Source organism: Vombatus ursinus, unplaced genomic scaffold (assembly GCF_900497805.2).
Source record: "Vombatus ursinus unplaced genomic scaffold, bare-nosed wombat genome assembly UNPS02015398.1, whole genome shotgun sequence".
NCBI lineage: Eukaryota > Metazoa > Chordata > Mammalia > Diprotodontia > Vombatidae > Vombatus > Vombatus ursinus.
Window position 1 is genome coordinate 1197244 of NW_020955176.1, and position 21457 is coordinate 1218700.

At 39.7% G+C, this 21457-nt stretch overlaps 1 protein-coding gene across 3 annotated transcripts in view; it reads right to left on the reverse strand.

Annotated features, from left to right (window-relative positions):
- Positions 1-21457, reverse strand: part of NCAM1 (neural cell adhesion molecule 1) — a 454728-nt gene that overhangs the window by 77858 nt on the left and 355413 nt on the right. For all 3 annotated transcript variants that reach the window (XM_027847323.1, XM_027847324.1, XM_027847322.1), the window contains exons 2-7: positions 11587-11661; positions 8373-8591; positions 7053-7196; positions 6062-6199; positions 4121-4238; positions 3262-3428 (exon numbers count right to left, since the gene is read on the reverse strand). In XM_027847323.1, coding sequence (XP_027703124.1) covers positions 3262-3428; positions 4121-4238; positions 6062-6199; positions 7053-7196; positions 8373-8591; positions 11587-11661 — 861 coding nt within the window. The remainder of the gene's footprint in view (positions 1-3261; positions 3429-4120; positions 4239-6061; positions 6200-7052; positions 7197-8372; positions 8592-11586; positions 11662-21457) is intronic.

Here is a 21457-nt window from a genome sequence, read left to right on the forward strand (position 1 = left end):
TTGAGAGCAAAGACTCCTTTCTTTGTATTGCCAGAGCTTAGCACGGTGCCTGACGTACCACAGCTGCTTAATAAATGCGTGTTGACTTGATATATGTTCATTTCTTCTCTCTCTCTTCTCAGACATGTTCTTGCAACCTCCAACCTCCAACCTCCTGTCACAGGTCAGGGTTGCTTTCTGACTCCTCAGATCCCTTTTCTTTGCTTTCACACTGAAGCCCTTTTATTTCTGTTTTTTTAAGGACATTTCATTCAACCATGATAATCTGAAGAGTGGGCAAATATTCTTCAAGACCTGTCACCCTCTTTCCAAGTACGAAGACTAGTCTTCACTTTGAGAATAAGTTATAGTTACTTGACTGTGACAAAAAAAGGTAAACTTTGTTCAGGCCAACACTCCATTCCCCCTCATCTCTATAGTCTCTGGAAAGAAAATGCAGGAAAGGAAAATAAACTTTGTCCTTTCCTTCTGTGGAACCCTCACAGATAGGCCTCCCTTCCAGGGAGATCAGAATGTAACCATTCTACTCACTGACTGATTCTTTCTTTCTTTCTGAGTTGGCCAGGGTGACACAGCTAGTAGGTGTCTAAAGCTGGATTTGAATTCAGGTCCTCCAGGACTGGTGCTCAATCCATTGCACCACCTTAATACCTGCCCCAAAGTCCCTTTTACCTGTTAATCCTCCTTGTTTAGTATCCACTCATTTCTTTCTTCCCTTGCCCACCTGGCTCCTTATCACTCAGTTATAGTAACTATAACTTATTCTCATCACCACCGGGCTGTGGCCCTAACCCCAACTCTATTGAAGTCCTTGATCTAGAAACAGGATAGGCTATGAACAGGAAGAACCTCCCACGCCCCCCTGACAGGGCAGGTATGAGAGAACAGGGGCTCCTGACGTGCCATCTTGGAAATCTGAACCCGACAGAATCATTATCTGTGGTGGCTATGTTCTGGAGAACCATTACTACAGCCTTGGTGCTACATTTTGGGTTAAATAAGCTATTGTGGGCTGGCCAAGGAAACCAATTGCCATGTATAACACTGTTTCTATGGGGAAATGCATTCAGAATTCCAAACAGCTGATTTCCCTTTGTCAACTGGGGACTGCCTGAATATAGTCCTGCCAAATGCCCAAACAACATGGCAAGCGAGATAAAGTCCTGGATGAGAAGTGAGGGAATAAGGGTTATGTTTCTATTTGGCTTGATGTTCTAAGCAAATCACTTAGCTTCCCTGAAAATCAGCTTTGTGATCTGTAAAATAAGGACTTTATTGCTTCCCTTTCTTACTGCATGGTGGTGCTGTGTCCAGAAAAAAACTGGAAAAAACCCACAGATCACGTGTTATCTGAACGACAATGGTTAATGTATGTTTTCCTTCTGTGTATCCTATTGTTGTGGATGGACTACTTTTGAATATAAGTAATAGCTACAAAAGAAGATCTCTTTGAAATATTCACGTTTCCACTTAATCTTTCTGTGCCTCAGTTTCCTCATCTGTAATATGGGGATGTTACTTAATAGTAGCTAGCATTCACATAGCACCTTAAGGTGTGCAAATATTCTGTCATTTTATTCTTAGAATAACCCTGAGAGGCAGGTTATTGTTATCCCTATTTTACAGATGAGAAAAAATGAGGCATACATTGGCTAAGTGACTTGCCCAGGGTCATACATCTAGTATGTGTTTGAGGCCAGATTTGAACTCAGGTTTTCCTGATTCCAGAAAGTGCTCTATCCCCTGAACCATTTAAATGCCATATAAATAATACTATACTGCCTTTGGGGGGGGGTTATTGTGAGAGGAAAACTTTTTAAATCATATAAATTTGAATTATTATTATTAGCAATAGTAATTAAGTAGACCAGTATGAATTACAGACTTTTTTTCAAGCCTTAATATGATAGACTATAATATTCTTGAGAGCACGGGCTGTTTAATTTTTGTCTTTGTACCCTCAGCACCTAGTTCAGTGTTTGGTACACAGAAGGTGCTTAATAAATGTTTGTTGACTGATTGATTTCAAGTTCATATAATAACTTGAACTGAAGATGTTTCTGAGTCCAGTTTGACACGTCTCACTTGTCATTAGTAGTAAATACTTACATAGGAACAATGGATGTGAAAAGTCCCTAAAAAGGTTTATTTTCATGCAGGAACTAATTACAATATAGCTGTGAAGTGCTGTGTTGTTCCTCCTGTTCAAATAAAAATTTGTTATTGTTGTTGTTGTTTTTTAACTAAACCTATCTGTTTTGTTATACATCATCCAGCCAGGTACCCTTGATCTCACGTATTATTTAAATGTGCTAAAACCTTGACTGAGATCTGGCTAAGACTATTAAGCTCATTGGTTTTTCTTCTCCCCCCACTCACAAGTATGGTGATGTGGCGCAAGACAAATAAAGCAGCTAATTTAATAGTAAATGTTAACACTATTAAGAAATCAAGGTACTAAGATTTTAAAAAAATTTAAGGATTTTTTCCTTAAACATTCCCTTTTAAAATTGTATTTACTACTCCTTTACTTAGTAAATCTTTTCTTCAGGAAGAGTAAGGATGCATATGCTGTAAAAATTTGCATATGTACTTGTCTCCCTCAGGCCAGGGCAAAATTCAGTCCCTAGATTAATGAAATTTTCCCACAGTTATGAATACAAGGTGAAAACAGCACCACATCTTTGCCTACTTACAGTTTACAAAGCACTTTCCCATATATCATCTAATAAAATCTCCCATTTTGCAGACAAAAACACTAAGGCACAAAGTTTCTGTGGCTTGCTCTACGTTAAACAGTTGGTGAGCTGCAGATCCAGGTGGAAAGCCAAAGTTTCGATGCCCTTAATGACACAGGAGCTTCTTTCACTCCTTCCCATGGAATTATTCCATATAAAGTGGAGAGACAAGCATGGGAGGAAACCACATGGTTATAAGAGGGGCAGGGTAGGGAGGGTGGGATGAATAATAATAGTAATGGTAGTAAGAATTTCTATAGAGCTTACTATGTGCACTGTACAATTAGTATCTCATTCATCCTCGTAACAACCCTATGAGGTAGGTGCTATTATTATTTCCATTTTGCAGATGGAAAAGTTGAGACAAGCAGGGGTTAAGTGACTTGCCCAGGGTCACACAGGTAGTGAGTATCTGAAGCTGCATTTGAACTCAGATCTTCCTGACTCCAGGACCAGCACTCTAGCTATTGTGCCATCTGCCTGCCCCTCAGAGCAGTGAAAATAAAGCCCTGTCTACACTTACCGAAGACTTTCAGTTGGATGGAAGCATCTTGCTCTCCTGCTTTGTTCTCAGCAATGCAGACATACTCCGCTTCATCACCCTTGTCCACTCTCCTGATGGTCAGTTCAGAGCTATCCTCACTGAAGCCATACTTGTCATCTTCCTCTATTTCAATCTGTTCCCCATCCCTATTGAACCCAAAAATATACAGTGATTTTAATTTTTTTTCTTTGCAACAAACTTAAGATTTTAAATTTTCCCATTCATCTTTATACAATGCAGCCTGAGCCAGGGAGGCTGTGAGCCTAAGTAAAGAGGCTGAGTTGTATTTCCTCTTATATTCTTGTTTCTATTCCTATGATCCCCTGATTTTTCCCAGTAGATGGTGGGAGTGACTCTTTTACCATCCCTACGCTTACAGGATTCAGTTTCCTTCTAAGTCATGAAATTTAAGGAACCCATTGACTGCGTACAGGAAGATGGCTTCATCTTCTGCACGAAGCCTTTCTGGAGCCCCTGACCTGCTCGTCTCCTCCCCTGCCTAGCTACCCTGAATTTAAGTATTTTTGTATATGCTGATTTATTTATTCATTTCATATTTCTGCTGTATAAATATGTGTATGTATTTGTTGCCTCCCTCATTAGAATATAACTTCATTGCAAGTAGAGATGGTTCCATTTTTGTTGTATCTATATCCCTAGCTAGTGCCTGGCACACAGTAAGCCGACATTCTTCAGACGCCCATTACCCTCCAGTGCCCTAATCTTCAGTGTTACATTTCTCTCACTAAAATGCCCAAATGGAGTGGGTTCTATAACATTTTCATCTTTACCTGTCTTCCATAAACCCCAAGCAATATGACTTGACACACTTTCTTACTTTGTCCAACTCATCGTGGGTTCTGGAAAACCTTTCGCCTCACACATCAGTATGACCGACTGGCCAAGGTTTGCTGTTGCATTCACTGTGCTCTGCCTGGCCTGAACAGTGGGTGGTACTGAAAAGGAATGAGATCATTCTAGGGTTAGTTGTGAAAGAAATGGAAGGACTCATAAGACAGGCACAAATATTTCCCATTTTTCCCATTAGTTGGTTACATACATGTTCAATATATCCTGCATTCCAGTCATGAGGGAAGAGTGTGGCTTAGTGGATAGAGTCAGCATTAGACCCAGAAAGACCTGAATTCAAGTCCTACTTCTGACACCTACTGGCTGTGTGACCCTGGGGAGGTTGGTTAACATTTCAATGCTCTAGCCAGCTCTCTTAAGACCTTTGGTTTTAGAGAGGGTGCTAACCCACATAAGTACAAGGAATCACCTATCCAAGAGTTCCCTATACCAGTGGAATCACAGGTATAGTTCCTACCCCTGTCCTATTCTAGCCACACTAGACTCTTTTCCATTTCTTGATTTTACCCGGCTCTCTCCCACCCACATACTTTTGTTCATGCTCTCTCCCTTTCCTGAAATGGATTATTTCTTGTTCCCTACTCATTGTCTCTGTCTGCTGAAGTATCCTGTCCTTCAAGGTTCTATGGATGGGTACCATTTTTTTGTGAACTTTTCTTGATCCTCTGCCCCTGATTGAAAGAGACTTCTCATTTCAAATTTCTCAAAGCACTCTGGCTAGCCAGATTTCTTTGTACTTATCAGATCTCCCTTGTCTAAATCTTTTGTACTCATTCCATTCCCCCTACTCTGTCCCTCCCTCCCCACTGGATTGATTCCTTGAGATCAAACTCTGTGTTGTATTTATCTTCACATCATCAGTGCCTGGCACAGTACCTTGGACATAGTGGGTTCTTAATGAATATTTGTTAAAATAATAACAATAGCTAATATTCATGCAGTGAATGTGCCAGTTTACTATGTGCCAGGCACTGTGTTAAAAAGCACACTTTACAATTATTATCTCATTTGATCCTCACAAAAATCCTGGGAGGTAAGTGCTATTATTATAATTGTTGTTTTTCCCATTTTTACAGATAAGGAAGCTAAGGCAAATGGGTTAAATGACATGCCCAGGGTCACACAGCTAGATGTGTCAAAGGCTAGATTTGAACTCAGGTCTTCCTGACTCCAGGCCCAGCTCTCTATTTACTGCACCACCTAGCTGCCTAGCAAATAACAATAGCCAAAAATACACTTGCCCAGCCAGAGATGGTTGGTTAAATTCCCCTGGCATTTTTCACAAATCATACTGTGTAGAAGCATCCCTTACCAAAGAAAAGAGTATGGTAGGAAGAAGGTTTAGAGAAAAATAGATTACAAGCCAAAATAATTCAAGCATGATTTACTTATTTCCTTAGCACTGACATTATAATTTCCTGTAAACATCTTGTAAATGTCAGATCGATTCTACTGGTGTGTTTATTTGACACTGCAAATTAAGATTAATAAGCCCATGGGCCATGATTCTGACAATTCTGGAACCTGAATTGATTGAAATATCTTCTCTGAACCTAGAACCAAGGGGGCTGATTCACCATTTATTGTAATAGCAAGAACAACAATGACTAAAAATTTGCGATTTACCACGAGCAAAGCTTCCAAGTCTCTAGGACAAGAAAGGAAATACAATTACTGTACAATAATAGCTCTGTAATTTAGGCAAGACACAAAAAATGAGTGTAGCTGTGGAAAGCATTGAAGTTTATGGTAGAATCATTCTGGATGAGCTGTATGTGGGAGAGTGCAGGGATTTTTTTTTTTTTGTTGCTGTTGTTGTTGTTTTGGTTTTTACAGGTAACTATAGGAGATATAGGAGTTAAGGTGAGACACGGCTGGGGACACGGGAAAGAAGAGCAGATCTTCTCACCATTTACAACGACTTGAATGTCCTTGAAGTTGATCTCCCCACGGGCCAAGATCCGGCCCTCACAGCGATATGTCCCCTCATCCGATTTCTTGATGCTGCGGATTTGCAGGTAGTTGTTGGACAGGACTATGAACCTGACTAGAAGAGATAAGAGGCTGGTTCACCCAAGGATAACTCAGAGAGCTCTGTCATCTTCAGGCACTTACCTGGCCCTTTCCCTTCCCCCTGCTGGATAGTCTCGGGGCAGGATAATTAATTTGACTTAAGGAAATGTTTTTCTTTCCGTTCCGCACTAAGACATAGCAGCAACAACAAAATCTTTTGTTTCTGGGGAAAGTAAGAGTCTTTCAAATATAAATCTGCACAGGCTTTGGTAGTGTGATGTTTAAAAAGTTTGACGGATATCATTTCTGGGTAATTAATCATTTTATTAATAATATTAGCATATTATTAATAAAAGGAATCAGTGACACTCTCAAATGCCAAAGACCCCATGTGGAACTCACTCAACATTTATATGTCCTTGGAAGGGTGGGTGTTCCTGCGGGTGGCAACAGATTCTGATTGGTTAACTAGTAATGAGAGAGAATGACTATTACAATGAGAGGCGGGACTGAGGGACATGACTTTGATCATGTCATTTAGTTCCCAATCACCCATGCCTTGGGCAATTTAATCAAAGAATTTATCTGTACTCAAATCTGAGTAGAACACAACGGGCAGGAATTCACCAAGCTAAGATGGTCTAGGTGGGGTAAATTTTTGGCTGAGGTCAGTAGTGTCCTTTGAAGGTTGGGCTTTGAACAAGGAAATAGGATGGGTCTCTCCCATAAGTGGCTATTAGTAATTATTTCTCTCAGGTAGCCACACGGCCATGGAACTATGGACTTAACATCTGGTCAGTATAATTCAGAGACTGAGCACAGTTGACAAAATGTAGGACACTCAAGGGTCCATTGGAGAAGTAGCTGCTGGGGAGCAGGACTCTCACCGTCTTTTTTCAGGATAACATCTCGGCCTTTATGTTTCCAGATGATGGTAGGGGGCAGTGAGCTGACCACATCACACACGATCACGGCATCTTCTCCCTCCCTGAATTCCTGAGGAGTCGGTGCATTCTTGAACATGAGTTTCTCTGAAAATTAGCAGAGACAGGAAAATAGCTGTGTCCCCCACTTGCCACTGTAAGAAGAGAACCTTTGTGAGAACTCTCTGGTAACAAGGGCTATGCTATATGACCTGTGCCCCTTGAAAAAATCACAATCCCCAAATATACTCCAATGAGTGGAACTCACACCACAGACAAGAGACTACATGCCTACATGGCAACACTTGCCTGTTTAGAATACAGAACAAGTCTGGAAACTTTGCCTTCAATTCATGGCAGTCTAGGGACTAATGAGGCATGAGGAAATGATCTGGGCTCAGAAGTAATCACTTAATATGTACTTGTTGACCGACTGATTGATCTACTTGGACTCTGAAAGGAAGGATCTTGGTAAAGAAAATAAGATTTTTCAGCAAGGGAACTCAGGAACACCAAAAAAGTCCCAGCCTTGGTGGAGAATGATAAAGAGGAGCAATATATTGTCCTCTCTCTTTTTGTCTATTAAGGGTTTCATTGTATGCCTCAACTGGTAGAAGTAATCAATTCTTCCTTCTTCCCTGCCACCCACTGATTTCCCATAGCAGAGAATTCTGATGAAGGAACAGAGGAAAAGCAGACTCAATGGAACTGATACTGGTAACAAGTACTGTGGCAACCAATGCTGTTCCACTAATTGTTACCCACGATTAGACAGGTCAGTGGGACAGATGTACCAATAATTAGATAATGAGATGACAGCCCCAAACAAGGTTTCACATGGAATGAGAATTGTCCCCTCTGAATAATATAATTCAAAACTCATCTTCTGCTCTAAAGAGTTCATCAGAATCCTGGGAGAGTAAAGTGGGAAGAGTCTAACCTGAATTATGGAACATTAATTAGGCCTCATCCCGGAGACAATGGCTGGGGTGCCCTTAACATTTTTTGGGGGAACTGATTTGTTGAATTGAGGGATACAGAGTAAATAGGAATTAGTTCTAACTAGCACCCACTGGTACAGGTTACTTAGGCTACCCACATAGCCCTGGGATAAGGAGAAGGAGAGAGGGCCTGTTACGTCCCTGATACATGCTGGGACCTGGAGGCATAGAACTCAATTAGTTCTTTCATTACCATCCTGAACCTCTTTACTACCGGCCTACTACCTCCTACTTTCCTGTCCCAAAGAAAAGGACTTGAGGTGGAGAAGATGGAGACCCTTACGGAAGATCTTCACATTGACGGTGGCCTCTGATTCACTGCCGTCCTCTCCTGAAACAACGCACTTGTAGATGCCGGCATCATCAATGTTGGCATTGTAGATGGTAAGAGTGGAGGAAAAATCATCATTCCGTACCACTGAGATACGCTGCTGATTTGGGGTCAGCTTTTCTCCATTGGGGGAGAACCAGGAAATGTCTTTATCCTTGGCTTCCCCAGCCACTGAGAGAGAGAGAAGAGAATATTTTCAAAGTGTTTAGGCCTGGAACCACCAGATAAAGAAAGAAAGGACCAAGCTGGACGCTCCACAGGTAGTGACCATTAAACAAATGCTGTTAGCTGAGAGAGCAACCAAAGTATGTATGTCAGAAGAGTACATTAGACATTTTTCTAGTCTGATTTCCATATGATAGCATGGAATTTGTATAGTAGTACCTTGTACAGAATTTGGAAAGCACTGAACAACCACTTGGCCTGAGTATTTCTCATACTAGCCTTCCCCTTGACAGATGAGAAAATAAAAAACCAAATAGTAGAAGGACTTACCTAGACTTGACCTAACAGGGATTAGAGTTTTGAACTGCTGGCCAGCTTCTCTTTTGAGGGCTAATTCCAATTGTCTCCTCTAGAACTGAGGATAATATTTTGGACTAGGTAGAGGAGTACAGGCCTAAACTCTTTCACTTTAGTGACTTTATTGTATGGCTACAAAAAGTTTCCATGATGGCACTCATCTCCACAAACACATTTTCATTTTCTACACTGTAGCAAAGCCAGGATCCATTCCCAGGTGACCACCTCAAAAAGAGAACAATACTTTTCCTTCTATCTGCCTCTAAAAAAAGACATGTTTTTCCCACTTGATGAGTGTTTCTCTTGGAAGTGGAAATGAACCAGAGTAGATGGTCTCTGAGAACAGGTGGAAAGACCTTCACAATGGACCCTGTGTGTCTCTGTCTCCATACCACCCCTCAACCCTGCACAGCTGCTAAGCATGGAAATAGAGCATTCCTTCTATTCAAGGCCCATCATGTTTTCAATAAATATCACTATTTGCAAGATGTGTTGTGGGCTTTGTTGCTGCATCTCCAGATCATTTGAATTGTTGTAATGAAGGCAAAGCTAAGTCTAAAAAAATTCACCAGCTACAAGTCACCACATTCAATGCAAATCAGATTGATTTTTGAAGCCCTTTTCCTCATTTATTCCCCTTCCCCAAACAAAAAAAAAATAAAAACAAAACCCCTTCTCTTTCCAAACAATTTCAGTGCTCTTTTTTTTTTTTTTTTGCTATGTCTTAAAATTAACATCACCCACAGGTTGTGAATATGCTAAAACAAACCTGCTGCTTACCCTGGACATTGCTTGAGAATCAATCAATCAATCAACAAAATTTACTTAGTGCCTCCTAGGCACTAAGTCTTGAATTTTGCAGAAGACCTAGATTTGATTCCTGCCTCAAACATCTGTGTAACTTGAGCAGATTAACTTCTCAACACTCACCCCTCATATCCACGCAGTTGCTAAATGCTGGCATTTCTATCTCTACAGCATCTCTCCACTCACTCAGCCATCACCCAAGTTGATGCCTCCTGACCTCTCACTTGGACTATTGCAGCTGTTTCTTAATTAGCCCCCCTCTCCTCAACCCTCACTCCACCTAATTCACCTTCTACACAGCTGCCAATATGATTTTCCTAAAGCATATGGCTGACCATGTCATTCCCCTACTCATTAGACTTTCAATTACCTCTCAGATAAACTCTTCTATTTAGCCTTAACAACCTGGCTCCAACCTACTTTTTCATCCTTATTGCATATTATTTCCCTCCATGCTCACTATGATCTAGCAAAACTGGTTGATGTTCCCTTCCTTTTATAAGACAATCCATCTCCCACTCTGTATCTTTGTGCTGGCAGTTACTCATGTCAGGGGTGCCCTTCCTCTTAAAGCCAGTCTTTCAGAATCCTTGATGTTCTGCAAAACTCAGATCAAGCGCTCTTTTCTACATAAAACCTCTCCTGATCCACTCCCTACCCCAGCTGCTAGAGCCTTCCTCCAAAAATCCCCTATCATTTGTGTGGATGTGTGTGTGTGTGTGTGTGTGTGCAAACGTTGTATCCCTAGACTGTAAGCAAGAACTATTTCACTGTTACTTTTGTGGCCACAGCACCTACCATTGTGCCTGATACATAGTAAATACTTAAAAAATACTTACTGATTGATTAACAACCTCTCTGAGCCTGTTTCCTCACAGCTAAATTGGACGTTATAATATTTGCACTAATTCAACAAAATTGTCATGATAATCAAATTAGAACTGCCCACAAATGGACTGGACTGCCTCATAGGGTTTCCATCACCAGAGATCTTCAAATGGAGGTTGGATGACTACTTCTCAGAGATGTTATAGATGGTATTCCTGGTCAGGGTTGGATTCAACTAGAGAGACTCAGAGGTCCCTTCCAACTTGAAGACTAAGAGAAATCCAACAAACATTTACTTAGTGCCTCCTAGGTGCTAGGTACTGTCCTCATCACTAGGGTTCTGAATAGAAAAGTAAAAACTATTTTTGCCCTCAAATATTTATATTCTAATGGGGGAAACAATACCTGCATAGAAGAGAATGAGAATGAACTGTCATCACCTCCGACGGAGAGACCCTGGAAGCCAGATGTCTTTAAATGAATTTTGGAGGCTCCTGGATATTAAAAATCTTGGCAAAACTCAGAAATAAATCTAAATACAAGTATCTTGGCATTATTTTTGAAATAGTGCTCTCCTTATTAAGAGAGCCAGTAAAAAGGTAGGGAGCAATGATATGTATATAAAAAGTATTTAATATATAGCACTTAGAATGTACATGGAAAAGATAAAAGTCCAAGGAGGGAGGAGTCCTGATTCAGACTTGTTTGTCCTTCATTCTCAAAGAGGAATTGATTTAGACTATAGTAAATCATTTCCCTCAGATTACTTCTAGATAGTAGAGGTTCAGAAGACATATATTTTGGTATGTTTGAGGGAGATAGATGGGAGGAGACTGGAGAATTTAGAAAGAGTTTCTAATTGTCTCGCTTCCCTAAGCATTATGACACCTGGAGTGACATAATCCACATGGATCCATGAGCCACCGGCCCCTGCTCTGGCTAATTGATAGAAAAGTCTCTGGAGCAACTTTGGTTCCACCTGTAGCCCAGAGGGACACAGACTACTTACCTTGACATAAGAAGAATTTGGATTCTCCAACGCTGATCTCCCCTTGGCTGGGAACAATATCCACCTGTAGAGAAACTGGAAAAAGGGGAATCCACATTAAATTTCTGAGGATGGATTGATATTTCTGAGAAAAGAGTCTTGCTGTGGTGTTACAGGACTAGAATAAACAGGGAAAAAATAAAAGGAGAGGGCCTGAGCCTTATTGTTATTATTAAGATAATATGCCCATCATTTTGTAACCACAAAGTCTAAGCCCTGGTTTTGAGGGACTCTGACCCTCTGCCAGACTGTGAAAAGCTCTGATAAGAAGTTGGACGCCCTCTGCCCTGACTGCTTCTGACCTCGGGGCTCCACCCAACTATGGCACTTTGGGGATTCACGGTAAGAGCAGCTTCACGAATTCCTCCAAGCCACAATCCTGAAATGAGCCCTCAGGCCTGCTATGATGAAGCATGTCCAGATCGGTGAAACAGACACAGCAGGAGATCAGCTCCTCCAGAGTTATGGGGAAAATACTCTTTATCTGATTCTTGAAGCTCAGGAACCCTCGGAGGACAATCCACTGTTTTTAAAAATTCCTTAAAACTAATCCTAAAACAAGAAGTGTCAAATAAATGTTCTCTTGGTCTTCTAATAAAATAGACTAAGATGCATATAGCTAGATAAAATTATCAAGCATCACTGCCTTGCCAACCCCTCTGAGCTAGACACCCCCATAAAAGCCTGTAGAGTCTACTAAGAGTTCTGTTTCTTGTCAGATGTCTTTGAATAATAATTTTAAAAATCCCCAAACATCCTTTCCTCTGTGACATATGAGATGGTTAAATTGAAGGCAGGGCCTGTGTTTAATTATTATTTTTTTAAAATAATAATTCTTCAGCAACTAGCAAGAAGACTTAAAAATAGTAGGTGTTTCACAAAATATCTGTTAAGTTGAATTTCTACTTGTTTTTTATAAAATAAAAATTTATATACAAAACAAAATGGTCTTTCCTCTTTTGCAGACCCATTCCATTTTTATTCATGTCAGAGTTGTGGAAAGGGGTAAAGGCTGAATTGTGAAGCCCATCTTTAAACTTTAATTTAGGTGTTGGCACCCTAAATGTGGGATCCTTGTCTAATGATCGGCTAGTAGCCATACTACTGGAGCAAATGAATCATATCACTCCTAACACTGAATTATAAACGAAACCAGAAGAAAGAAGAAATTACAAGTCTAGGAGAGTGGTTCACACGTTCTCCTGGGAGAGGCAAACAGGAATGGACAGAGTTTTATTGTGTGTGTAAAGGCAGTAAGAAGCATCATTTCATGGGACATTTAGTCATCTTTTTTGCAGTACGTATGATAAATATTTGCAAAAAGGCATAAAAATCATTGTAGCTTATGCATCAACATCTGTTACAGAGAATGAAGGTAGATTGATTCTACGAAGAACTAGGTGAGAACCTCCAAATTAAATCTTCATATACTTTGAAATTTGGGGACTTCAATGCAAAGGTGGGATGGATGGATGGGAAGAAATAGATTGGAAACCGCTAATGACGAAAAGTAAGAAGAGAAATCAAACACTTGTATTCTACACAGAAGGCTCACACTTGTAAACCATTACTACTCTTGAGAAAAGAAATGGAGAATGCTGGACAAATAGCATCCCCTAAAATCAAACTGATTATATTTTAAACAGATGGAAAACATCTTGTTACAGATATGGGAGTCATTTTTGAATTAAGTATCTGTGTACAGTTGGATAACCAACCCATTGGAGGAAAGTTCAGATTTGCTACAAAGCTAAAAGAAAGAATCCATATAAGAAAAATATGGAATATAATTAAAATAACTTCATCCTGACCTAAATAAACAAATAACTGATGGTGAAAAGTTGAGTATGGATGGAAGACATTATGTAGATAGATACAAATTACAGTAATTCATCCATTAATTTAACTGTTGTAAATCAATTATTAGAAAAAGAAGACCAACAGATCGTAAAAAAACACTCCTCATCCAGTCAACATGACTTACTTATCAATTAGAGAAACTCGCAGACAAGAACAACAGGGGCTTATATAGGACTTCTTTTGTAAAATCTTTTAAAGAAGTATGGTAGATAGAAGATTATGAGTGGTCTCTTCACATTAAACAGAGAAGCAGTGGATGGTAAAACCAGATTTAAGAAAACTTAGTGAGAGACACAATGAAGTCGAGTCATGCTGAGGGCATTTAAGGATGGAAATGAAAGTATAACAAACAGAAGGAAAAAAAATCTGCCAAGATTTTTCTAACAAACTTTTTCACTGTCAGGGACAGCAGAACCATCACATTTGGACACAAGCACCACAATCCCAGATGTGCTTATACAGAAAATAGAGATGTCACTAAGGAGAAAAAAGATGGGAAAAGCAACACTACACAGAGAAAATACATGTATGAAATGACATAAATGCAGTGGAATTATGGGTTCAATTTATAAGGTAGGGAAACATATCAAAGATGTAGAAAAAAAATTTTGTTCCTTATTAACATTTTAGAATGGGTAGGTAGGTGCTGCAGTGGATAGAGTGTTGGCCCTGGAGTCAGGAGGACTTGAGTTCAAATCTGGCCTCAGACACTTACTAGCTGTGTGACCCTGAGCAGGTCACTTAACCCTGTTTACCTCAGTTTCCTCATCTATAAAATGAGCTGGAGAAGGAAATGGCAAACCACTCCAGTATTTGTGCCAAAAAAACCCCAAACGAGGTCATGGAGAATTAGTCAAGACTGAAATAACTCAACAACAACAATAGATACTTTAAAAAGGAAGCAGAGAGAATTTAATCTACTGACATAAATATATGGCAGTTTTTCCATCTGTACAAATTCGTATGAGAATAATCTATATACATATCTAGAGCAACCTTGACAAACATTTTATTAGGGAAACAGGAAGCCTTCTACCTGTGTGATCTTGGGCAAATCTTCATCAACAAATCTTGGCCCAAACTTCCTTGGGCCTCAGTTTCCTCATCTATAACATGAAGGGCTTGGACTCTGAAATCCCTTCTTTCTCTGAGGCCATTACCATGATACAAATGACTAAAAGATGTAGAGAATACAAGATTCCACTGCATTTATTGTTCATTGGTTATAAAAACACATCTGATTTGGTAGAGTAAAAGAGTATCCTCAAGGCTCTCTTCCAAGAAGGTATATCTCATCCATACATCAAAACTATTCAGGATTCCTTGAGAAATATAACAGCAGAGATAACCTTGTTCAACAACCTTCTATTCATTAATATTAGGTGACACATAAAACAGGAAGATGTATGCTCACTAAAGATGTTCTCCACTGTTGTGGAGAAGAGCCAGAATGTAGCTCAGATTGAAGAGGGATTCCCTAAGAACAATATTGTTCTGCAGATACTCCGGTTTCTGGATGATATTACTTTGATTGCATCAAGCATCTGAACACTGTAGAGCTTGTTACAGTAACTACTCAAAAGAGTTTGACCTCACTTTCCATCCAGGAAAAAACACGTGGATGAGTAATGGCCAGTTGGATGGACAAGCCTACAAACGTTATTTGTCAGACCTAGATCCAGAATTTAATAGGAAAGGGAAAAAGCTGGATTACTTTCCAGAAATTACAAAGCTCTTCTAACAAATCTAAATTCTCCTAGAAACAAAGGCCCATTAAAAAATCAGTATTCAACTGGTGTTGTCATAGGGCTATATCACATGAATATAATAGTCTTTGAGTAACTTAAAATGAATATTACACAAAGGTCAATGGAGAGACTTGTGATAGGAGTGAGCTGGCTTCAACACAGACTCCAAACCACTGTGTACCCCAGTGTATTATTGTCCGTGTAAACTCTGTTTCTTCCCATTTGATTGCTAGTCTGTGCTAGCGAATAGATTGGTCGTGCTGTCCAGGGAATATTTCACACCCAGAACTCAAGCACTCCAACTAAACCTGGGGGAGAAGGATGGGGAGAAAGTGGTCACATTTGGTCACAAATAGAGATTAGAATCACAACTGCCCTCACAGGCTGTCCAGAAAAGTCTTTGTTTTGTAGTAGGTTGGTCTGGGGATGGTTAAAATTTTAAGAAAAGCAAAATCCCCTGTACACAGTATGAAGAACAGGAATATAGGATATCATTACCACAACATATACTCAAAGAACAAGGTGAGTTTTTATTATGGTGAACAGGTAAGATAACTCTTGAATGTATCTCTTGCTCTAATAGTATCTTTGGGATATTAGAGTAAAGCAAGGATGGTCCTCAATAGATTGAATGCACCTTTTAAGGATGATAGCATTAGGAACCTAAAGCTGGAAAAGACCTTAGAGGCCATCTATCCCAATCTACTCATTTTATACATGAAGAAACAGAGGTTCTGGGAAATTAAGTGATTTGCCCAAGGTCAGAGGTAGGATATGAACCAGGGTCAGTGTGCCTCTCACTAGGCCTTACTGATATCCTCCTCCTACCTCCTGCAAAATTAGGGAAGGATAGGGACAAGCGTTTCACAAGATGGGCAGGCAAGGATGGAAAGATGGGTAGTTTTCGCATCATCAGAGGGGTGGAAAAGGAGTATCTATTTCACAGAGATGACAGGTCCATCTGACCTGTAGTACCCGAGAGGATACTATAGTACTCCTTAAATAAGGCCAGATCTGCTCTTCTCTCACAGATCCCTTCGTTCATTCTGTCGCTAACTACAGCATTTCCATACCGACCTTATAGGAACATAGATTTAAGGCACAGAAATGCTTTATTAAGTCAAATGTAATCTCTTTCTGCCTTTCTTCTTCTTTCTCTCAGCAGTTTAAAACCAAAATGTTGTAAAAGAGCAAAACTCCAACTGGGAATCCAGGTTTACTGAAGGCAACTTGCCAGGGTGGAGGTACCAGTAAGGAAAGATCTGGACAGACAGCCTGGGCAATGGAGATTTGGTGAGCTCCTTAGAGGAACAGCCATTTTCTTTTCACAGTAGGATGGGAGTAGTGTTGGTTGCCATGGTGACAGCCTTAGAAGTTAGAGCTGTGGCAGGTCGTGGGTCTAAGCTCATTTCTATGGAAGGACCACAGTTGTACCATAGCAGAGGGCAGGGATCAAAGAGGCCTGCCCAGCCTTGGCACAGCGAGGGGGTTTAGGGGCAACCTGGGGGCTACTAGCAATAGGTTTCTCCACTATTCAGCCAATGGGGAAACCCAGCAGAGCTGGCAAGGTTTTAGAGAAGGCTATGAAATGCAGGGTGGGAGGGGAGGCATTGAAAAATAAGGTCTCAGGGGCAACAGAACGGAGGCGGTTGAGCTCTTGGGGTGACAGTGAGGGCAAACTGCCATTACTCAAGTTAGATCTGAGATGGAAGAAATAAATGAAACCATGTCTCTCTATAATTGCTCCCCTACCGAACAGTGCAAGTTTTCAGGGCCTTAGAACATTCACATCCAAAAGTTGATGTGTGGATGACATTTCTTAGGCAGACTGCTCCCCCAGTCAGCAGGGTGTCAGGAGGCCTTCCTTTAAAATTTACAGGGAACTTTGCTTTTCTTAAAATTTTAACCATCCCCAGACCAACCTACTACAAAACAAAGACTTTTCTGGACAGCCTGTGAGGGCAGTTGTGATTCTAATCTCTATTTGTGACCAAATGTGACCACTTTCTCCCCATCCTTCTCCCCCAGGTTTAGTTGGAGTGCTTGAGTTCTGGGTGTGAAATATTCCCTGGACAGCACGACCAATCTATTCGCTAGCACAGACTAGCAATCAAATGGGAAGAAACAGAGTTTACACGGACAATAATACACTGGGGTACACAGTGGTTTGGAGTCTGTACAACCTTCCAGGGTCTGTTTTGGGAAACAGAGTTCTGCTCCTTTCATCTTAATGCCCATGAGCCTGGATTCCTAACAACCACATCCATACCTGCCCTACCTTATATTATAGATTATATTGCAGGTCCCTGTTCTCTGTGAACCAAATAATCTATAAACAAAGAAGCCTGTATCTAAGCAATAGATTACAAGAACAACCTTGCTCTTGTAAGGTTTATTGTTTTGTTTTTTTTTTCTTTTTTTTGAGAATTAGAAGCACATTTTTACTTGAAAAGTTCACTGGACCATATGCTGAGCATTAGTACTCAGCTTAAGCATATGGATTGTGTTACTTTCACTGAGCTCTTGCCTCTCTGTGAAGAATATTCTTATCCCAAGTGAAACAACAATCTTCCTTCTTTCAGCTCCTTTCAAACAGGGCATGGCTCTCAGGGGGTACGGAGAACACTGTGAGGGCAGAAGGGTTTTCAGATTTGACTGAGGCCAATTGCTGTTCTAGGGCCAATAAAGAAAAACACAGAGCCAAAGGAATTCCCAACTCCACTGATCCCAGTTCCACATTTTAAATCTAAGAAACTTTAAAAATAAAGGAATTTTCATGTTATATTTCTAACAGTTCTGTACATATGGATAATGATTCTGGGGATAATGGCAAAAAAAGGGATAATGGCAAAAATTGGCCAGGGTCAGGCTTTATGGGAAATCAACACTTGGATGCACGCCATGATCACACATTTATTATTGCTTATTACTCTTCCCTCAACATTAAATCTTGAAATATTTGGTTTGAGACTAATAAATGGAAATCCTGGCATGGACTAGAAGCAGGCTGCCAGCTCTCTCACGTCTGTCTTTCTTCTTTCAGGCCTTTCTTTCCCACACCCTTTTTGCACTTTCAGTGTTCTCTCTAAAACTTATACCTTAAGCTTTTCCTTTTCCGTAGATCTATTTCTTTAAGGGATTAGGTGGTGCAGTGGACAGTGCCAGGCTGGAGTCAGGAAGACCTGAATTCAAATGTGACCTTAGACACTTACTAGCTGTGTGACCCTGGGCAAGTCACTTAACCTTGTTTGCTTCTGTTCCCTCATCTATAAAAAGAGCTGGAGAAGGAAATGACAAACAATACCAGTATCTTTTTCAAGAAAACCCCAAATTGGGTGACAGAGAGTCAGACACAACTAAAATGACTAAATAGTGGCAACAGTTCTTTAAGGGAAGAGAAGATATTTCCTGAATAGAAAGCTGAATCAAAGCGAAAGACACGACCCTTCAGAGGTGTGTGAGCTTATCTAAAAGGAAATGTATCATCTCCTGCTTACCTCTAATAATTATGATAATAACAATGATAATAATAATAATAATAATACTAATAATGATGATGATGATGATGATGATAGCTAGCATTTATACAGAACTTAGTATTTACTATTCCTTTGCAGAAATTTTTTTTAAATTGCTACCTCTTACTTCTCAACTATATCCAAAAAAGAAATTTTGGAAATGTGCAGGTCTTGAATAGGAAATTCTAGGTCCTAAACTATAAGCCAAATAAGGGTTGTCTGTGCTAGTTACTAAGGTTACTAAACTCCTATTTTTAGTGCCTTCCACAAAGTAATAGTGTAGCACAAAGAACATGGGACCTGGGTGAGACTCCACATGATAAGAAAAAGAGTACTGGACTTGGAATTAGGAGTTGTTGTTCAGTCATTTTTCAGTCACGTTGGACTCTTTGTGACCCCAGTTGGGGTTTTCTCGAAAAAGATACTAGAGTGATTTGCCATTTCCTTCTCCAGCTTATTTTACAGATGTGGAAACTGAGGCAAATAGGGTTAAGTGACTTGCTCAAGGCCATAAGGCTAGTAAGCATCTGAGGCCACATTTGAACTCAGAAAGATGAGTCTTCCTGACTCCAGGCTCAGCAGCCTATCTCCTGAGTTATCTAGCTGCTAAGGAGTTATGAGACCTGCGTTCAAGTCCCAGTTACTCACTGCATGACCACTGGCAAGTTACTTAACTGCTGAGACTGTTTCTTCCTCTTTAAAATGAAGTAAGGGTACCTATCTCATAAGAGTGTTGTAATGATAATGCACTTCAGACACCTTAATGCTGTAAAAATGTAACCTATGGTTATGGGTCAAAAGATCTGAGTTCTAGTCTCTATCATCAGCTTGCTATTTCAACCACTCTGGCCCTCAGTTTCCTAATCTGACAAATGACAAATGTGTAAGGTCTCTTACAATTTTTAAGTCCTATGAGCTTTTGTCCTGGGCCTAGAGTGTGCTTATGTTTCTTTCCCCATTGTTCTCCTCCCTCCCTCTATTTTCTCTCTTCTCTCTATCACTTTCATTGGGCAAGAAATCATTCTATTTTATATTTTTCTGTTAAGGTGAAATTTTACTTAAATCTGTTTAGATTTTCTTTTTTTTAAAGTTTCATTGAAGTGTTCTGTTTCTACATTATAAATATTTTAAGATTATTCCCACCCTCTGATAGCTCTCTTGTTATAAGACAGAATGATTAAGCAAAACTCACAACACAGTGATCTCATCTGAAAGGGCATGAAACATTCCATACTTGTAGCTCTCAATATTTCTTTTTTAAAGTATTTTTTAATGAACAGAAATCTATTTTCTTTCCTTTCTATCTTTACCCATTGGGGAAAAATAATATGCATATGTCAAGCAAAACAAATTCTCTCATTGGTTCTGTTCAAACATATGTCTCATTCTACACCCTAAATCTATCACCTGTCTATCAGGAGGTGGAGAGCATTTTCATCATGGTTCCTCTGGAATCATGGATGGTTTATTGCACTGATCATAGTTCTTATAGATTTCAAAGTTGGATGCTCTCATTATAATTATTAATATTTTGTTACCAGTTGCTTTCTTTCAAAACCAAAGATCAGGAAAAAACAAATAGATTTTGAATTCAAAAATCTTACAGTATATCTGTACGCTGCTTTCTTGCCTTTTTGGTGGCGGCCAAGAAGCCGTGTCTACACACTGAGAGTCCCCAGTTCTACAACCCAGTTGACCGATTCTCAGAACTTGATTTCAGCATTTTTAAAGGGGAAGTTGGAGAACAGAATCTGTGCTTCTTGAATTTTGCCATGATAGTTATGGTAGTAGTGGCAATTTACATACCTATTCTTTTTTTATAAATCATATTTCTTATGATTCACTGTAGATATTTCTGATCTCAATTCTTCCTTTTCATTCAAATAAAATCTTGTATTACAATGTCCAGAGTAACTCAGAGATAGGTAGAGGTAAGGGAACATGGCCAGTATGCACATGACTGTATACCCAATCTAGGAATCATCTAGGAGTCAACACAGTTGTAAGCAATTCCTGAAAAAGGCAACAATACACAGAATCCTAAGATCAAAGGCTGTAGAGGACATTAGCACTTTATTTCCACCTCCTTTTTTTTAACAGATGAGGAAACTAAGGCCCAACTATCCCAAGTTTACACAGGTAAGTGAAATAACTGATTCAAAGCCCTCTTACTCCAAATCCAGTTGCCCCAATAATTTTTAGGCTGTAGTAGAATAAAATAATTTGCTAAAAGAATTCAATGATTATTCCTATTTACTTAAAATATGTATATTTTTTCTGATGGTGAAACTACTGTGTATCTGTTTCAAAATCCAGTTAGTGTTCCATTTAAATATTGTTTTAAAAATGGCAAAGGAACATATCTTATTTATCTTTGTTATTTCTTCTTTCACCTAGAACAGCATATTATACATAATAGGTGCTTAATTTGAATGAATGAATAAGCTGAGATTCTTATAACCCAAAAGTGAATCAGGAATAGGCATTCTACTGCTGGTTGCTAAGGGACAGCCAAATTCAAATTTCACTTCAGTTAAGACAACACTTCCCACATTTTGATCCTGGCGTTCCATATGATATGATTAGGTTGTCTGTAAGAAACTTTCAATGCTAGTCATGTCTCCTCTTCTAAAATATAAAATATGATATGATGAAAATACCTCCTTCATAAAGTCCTACTCTGATACCTTAGGATGGAGTAGAAAG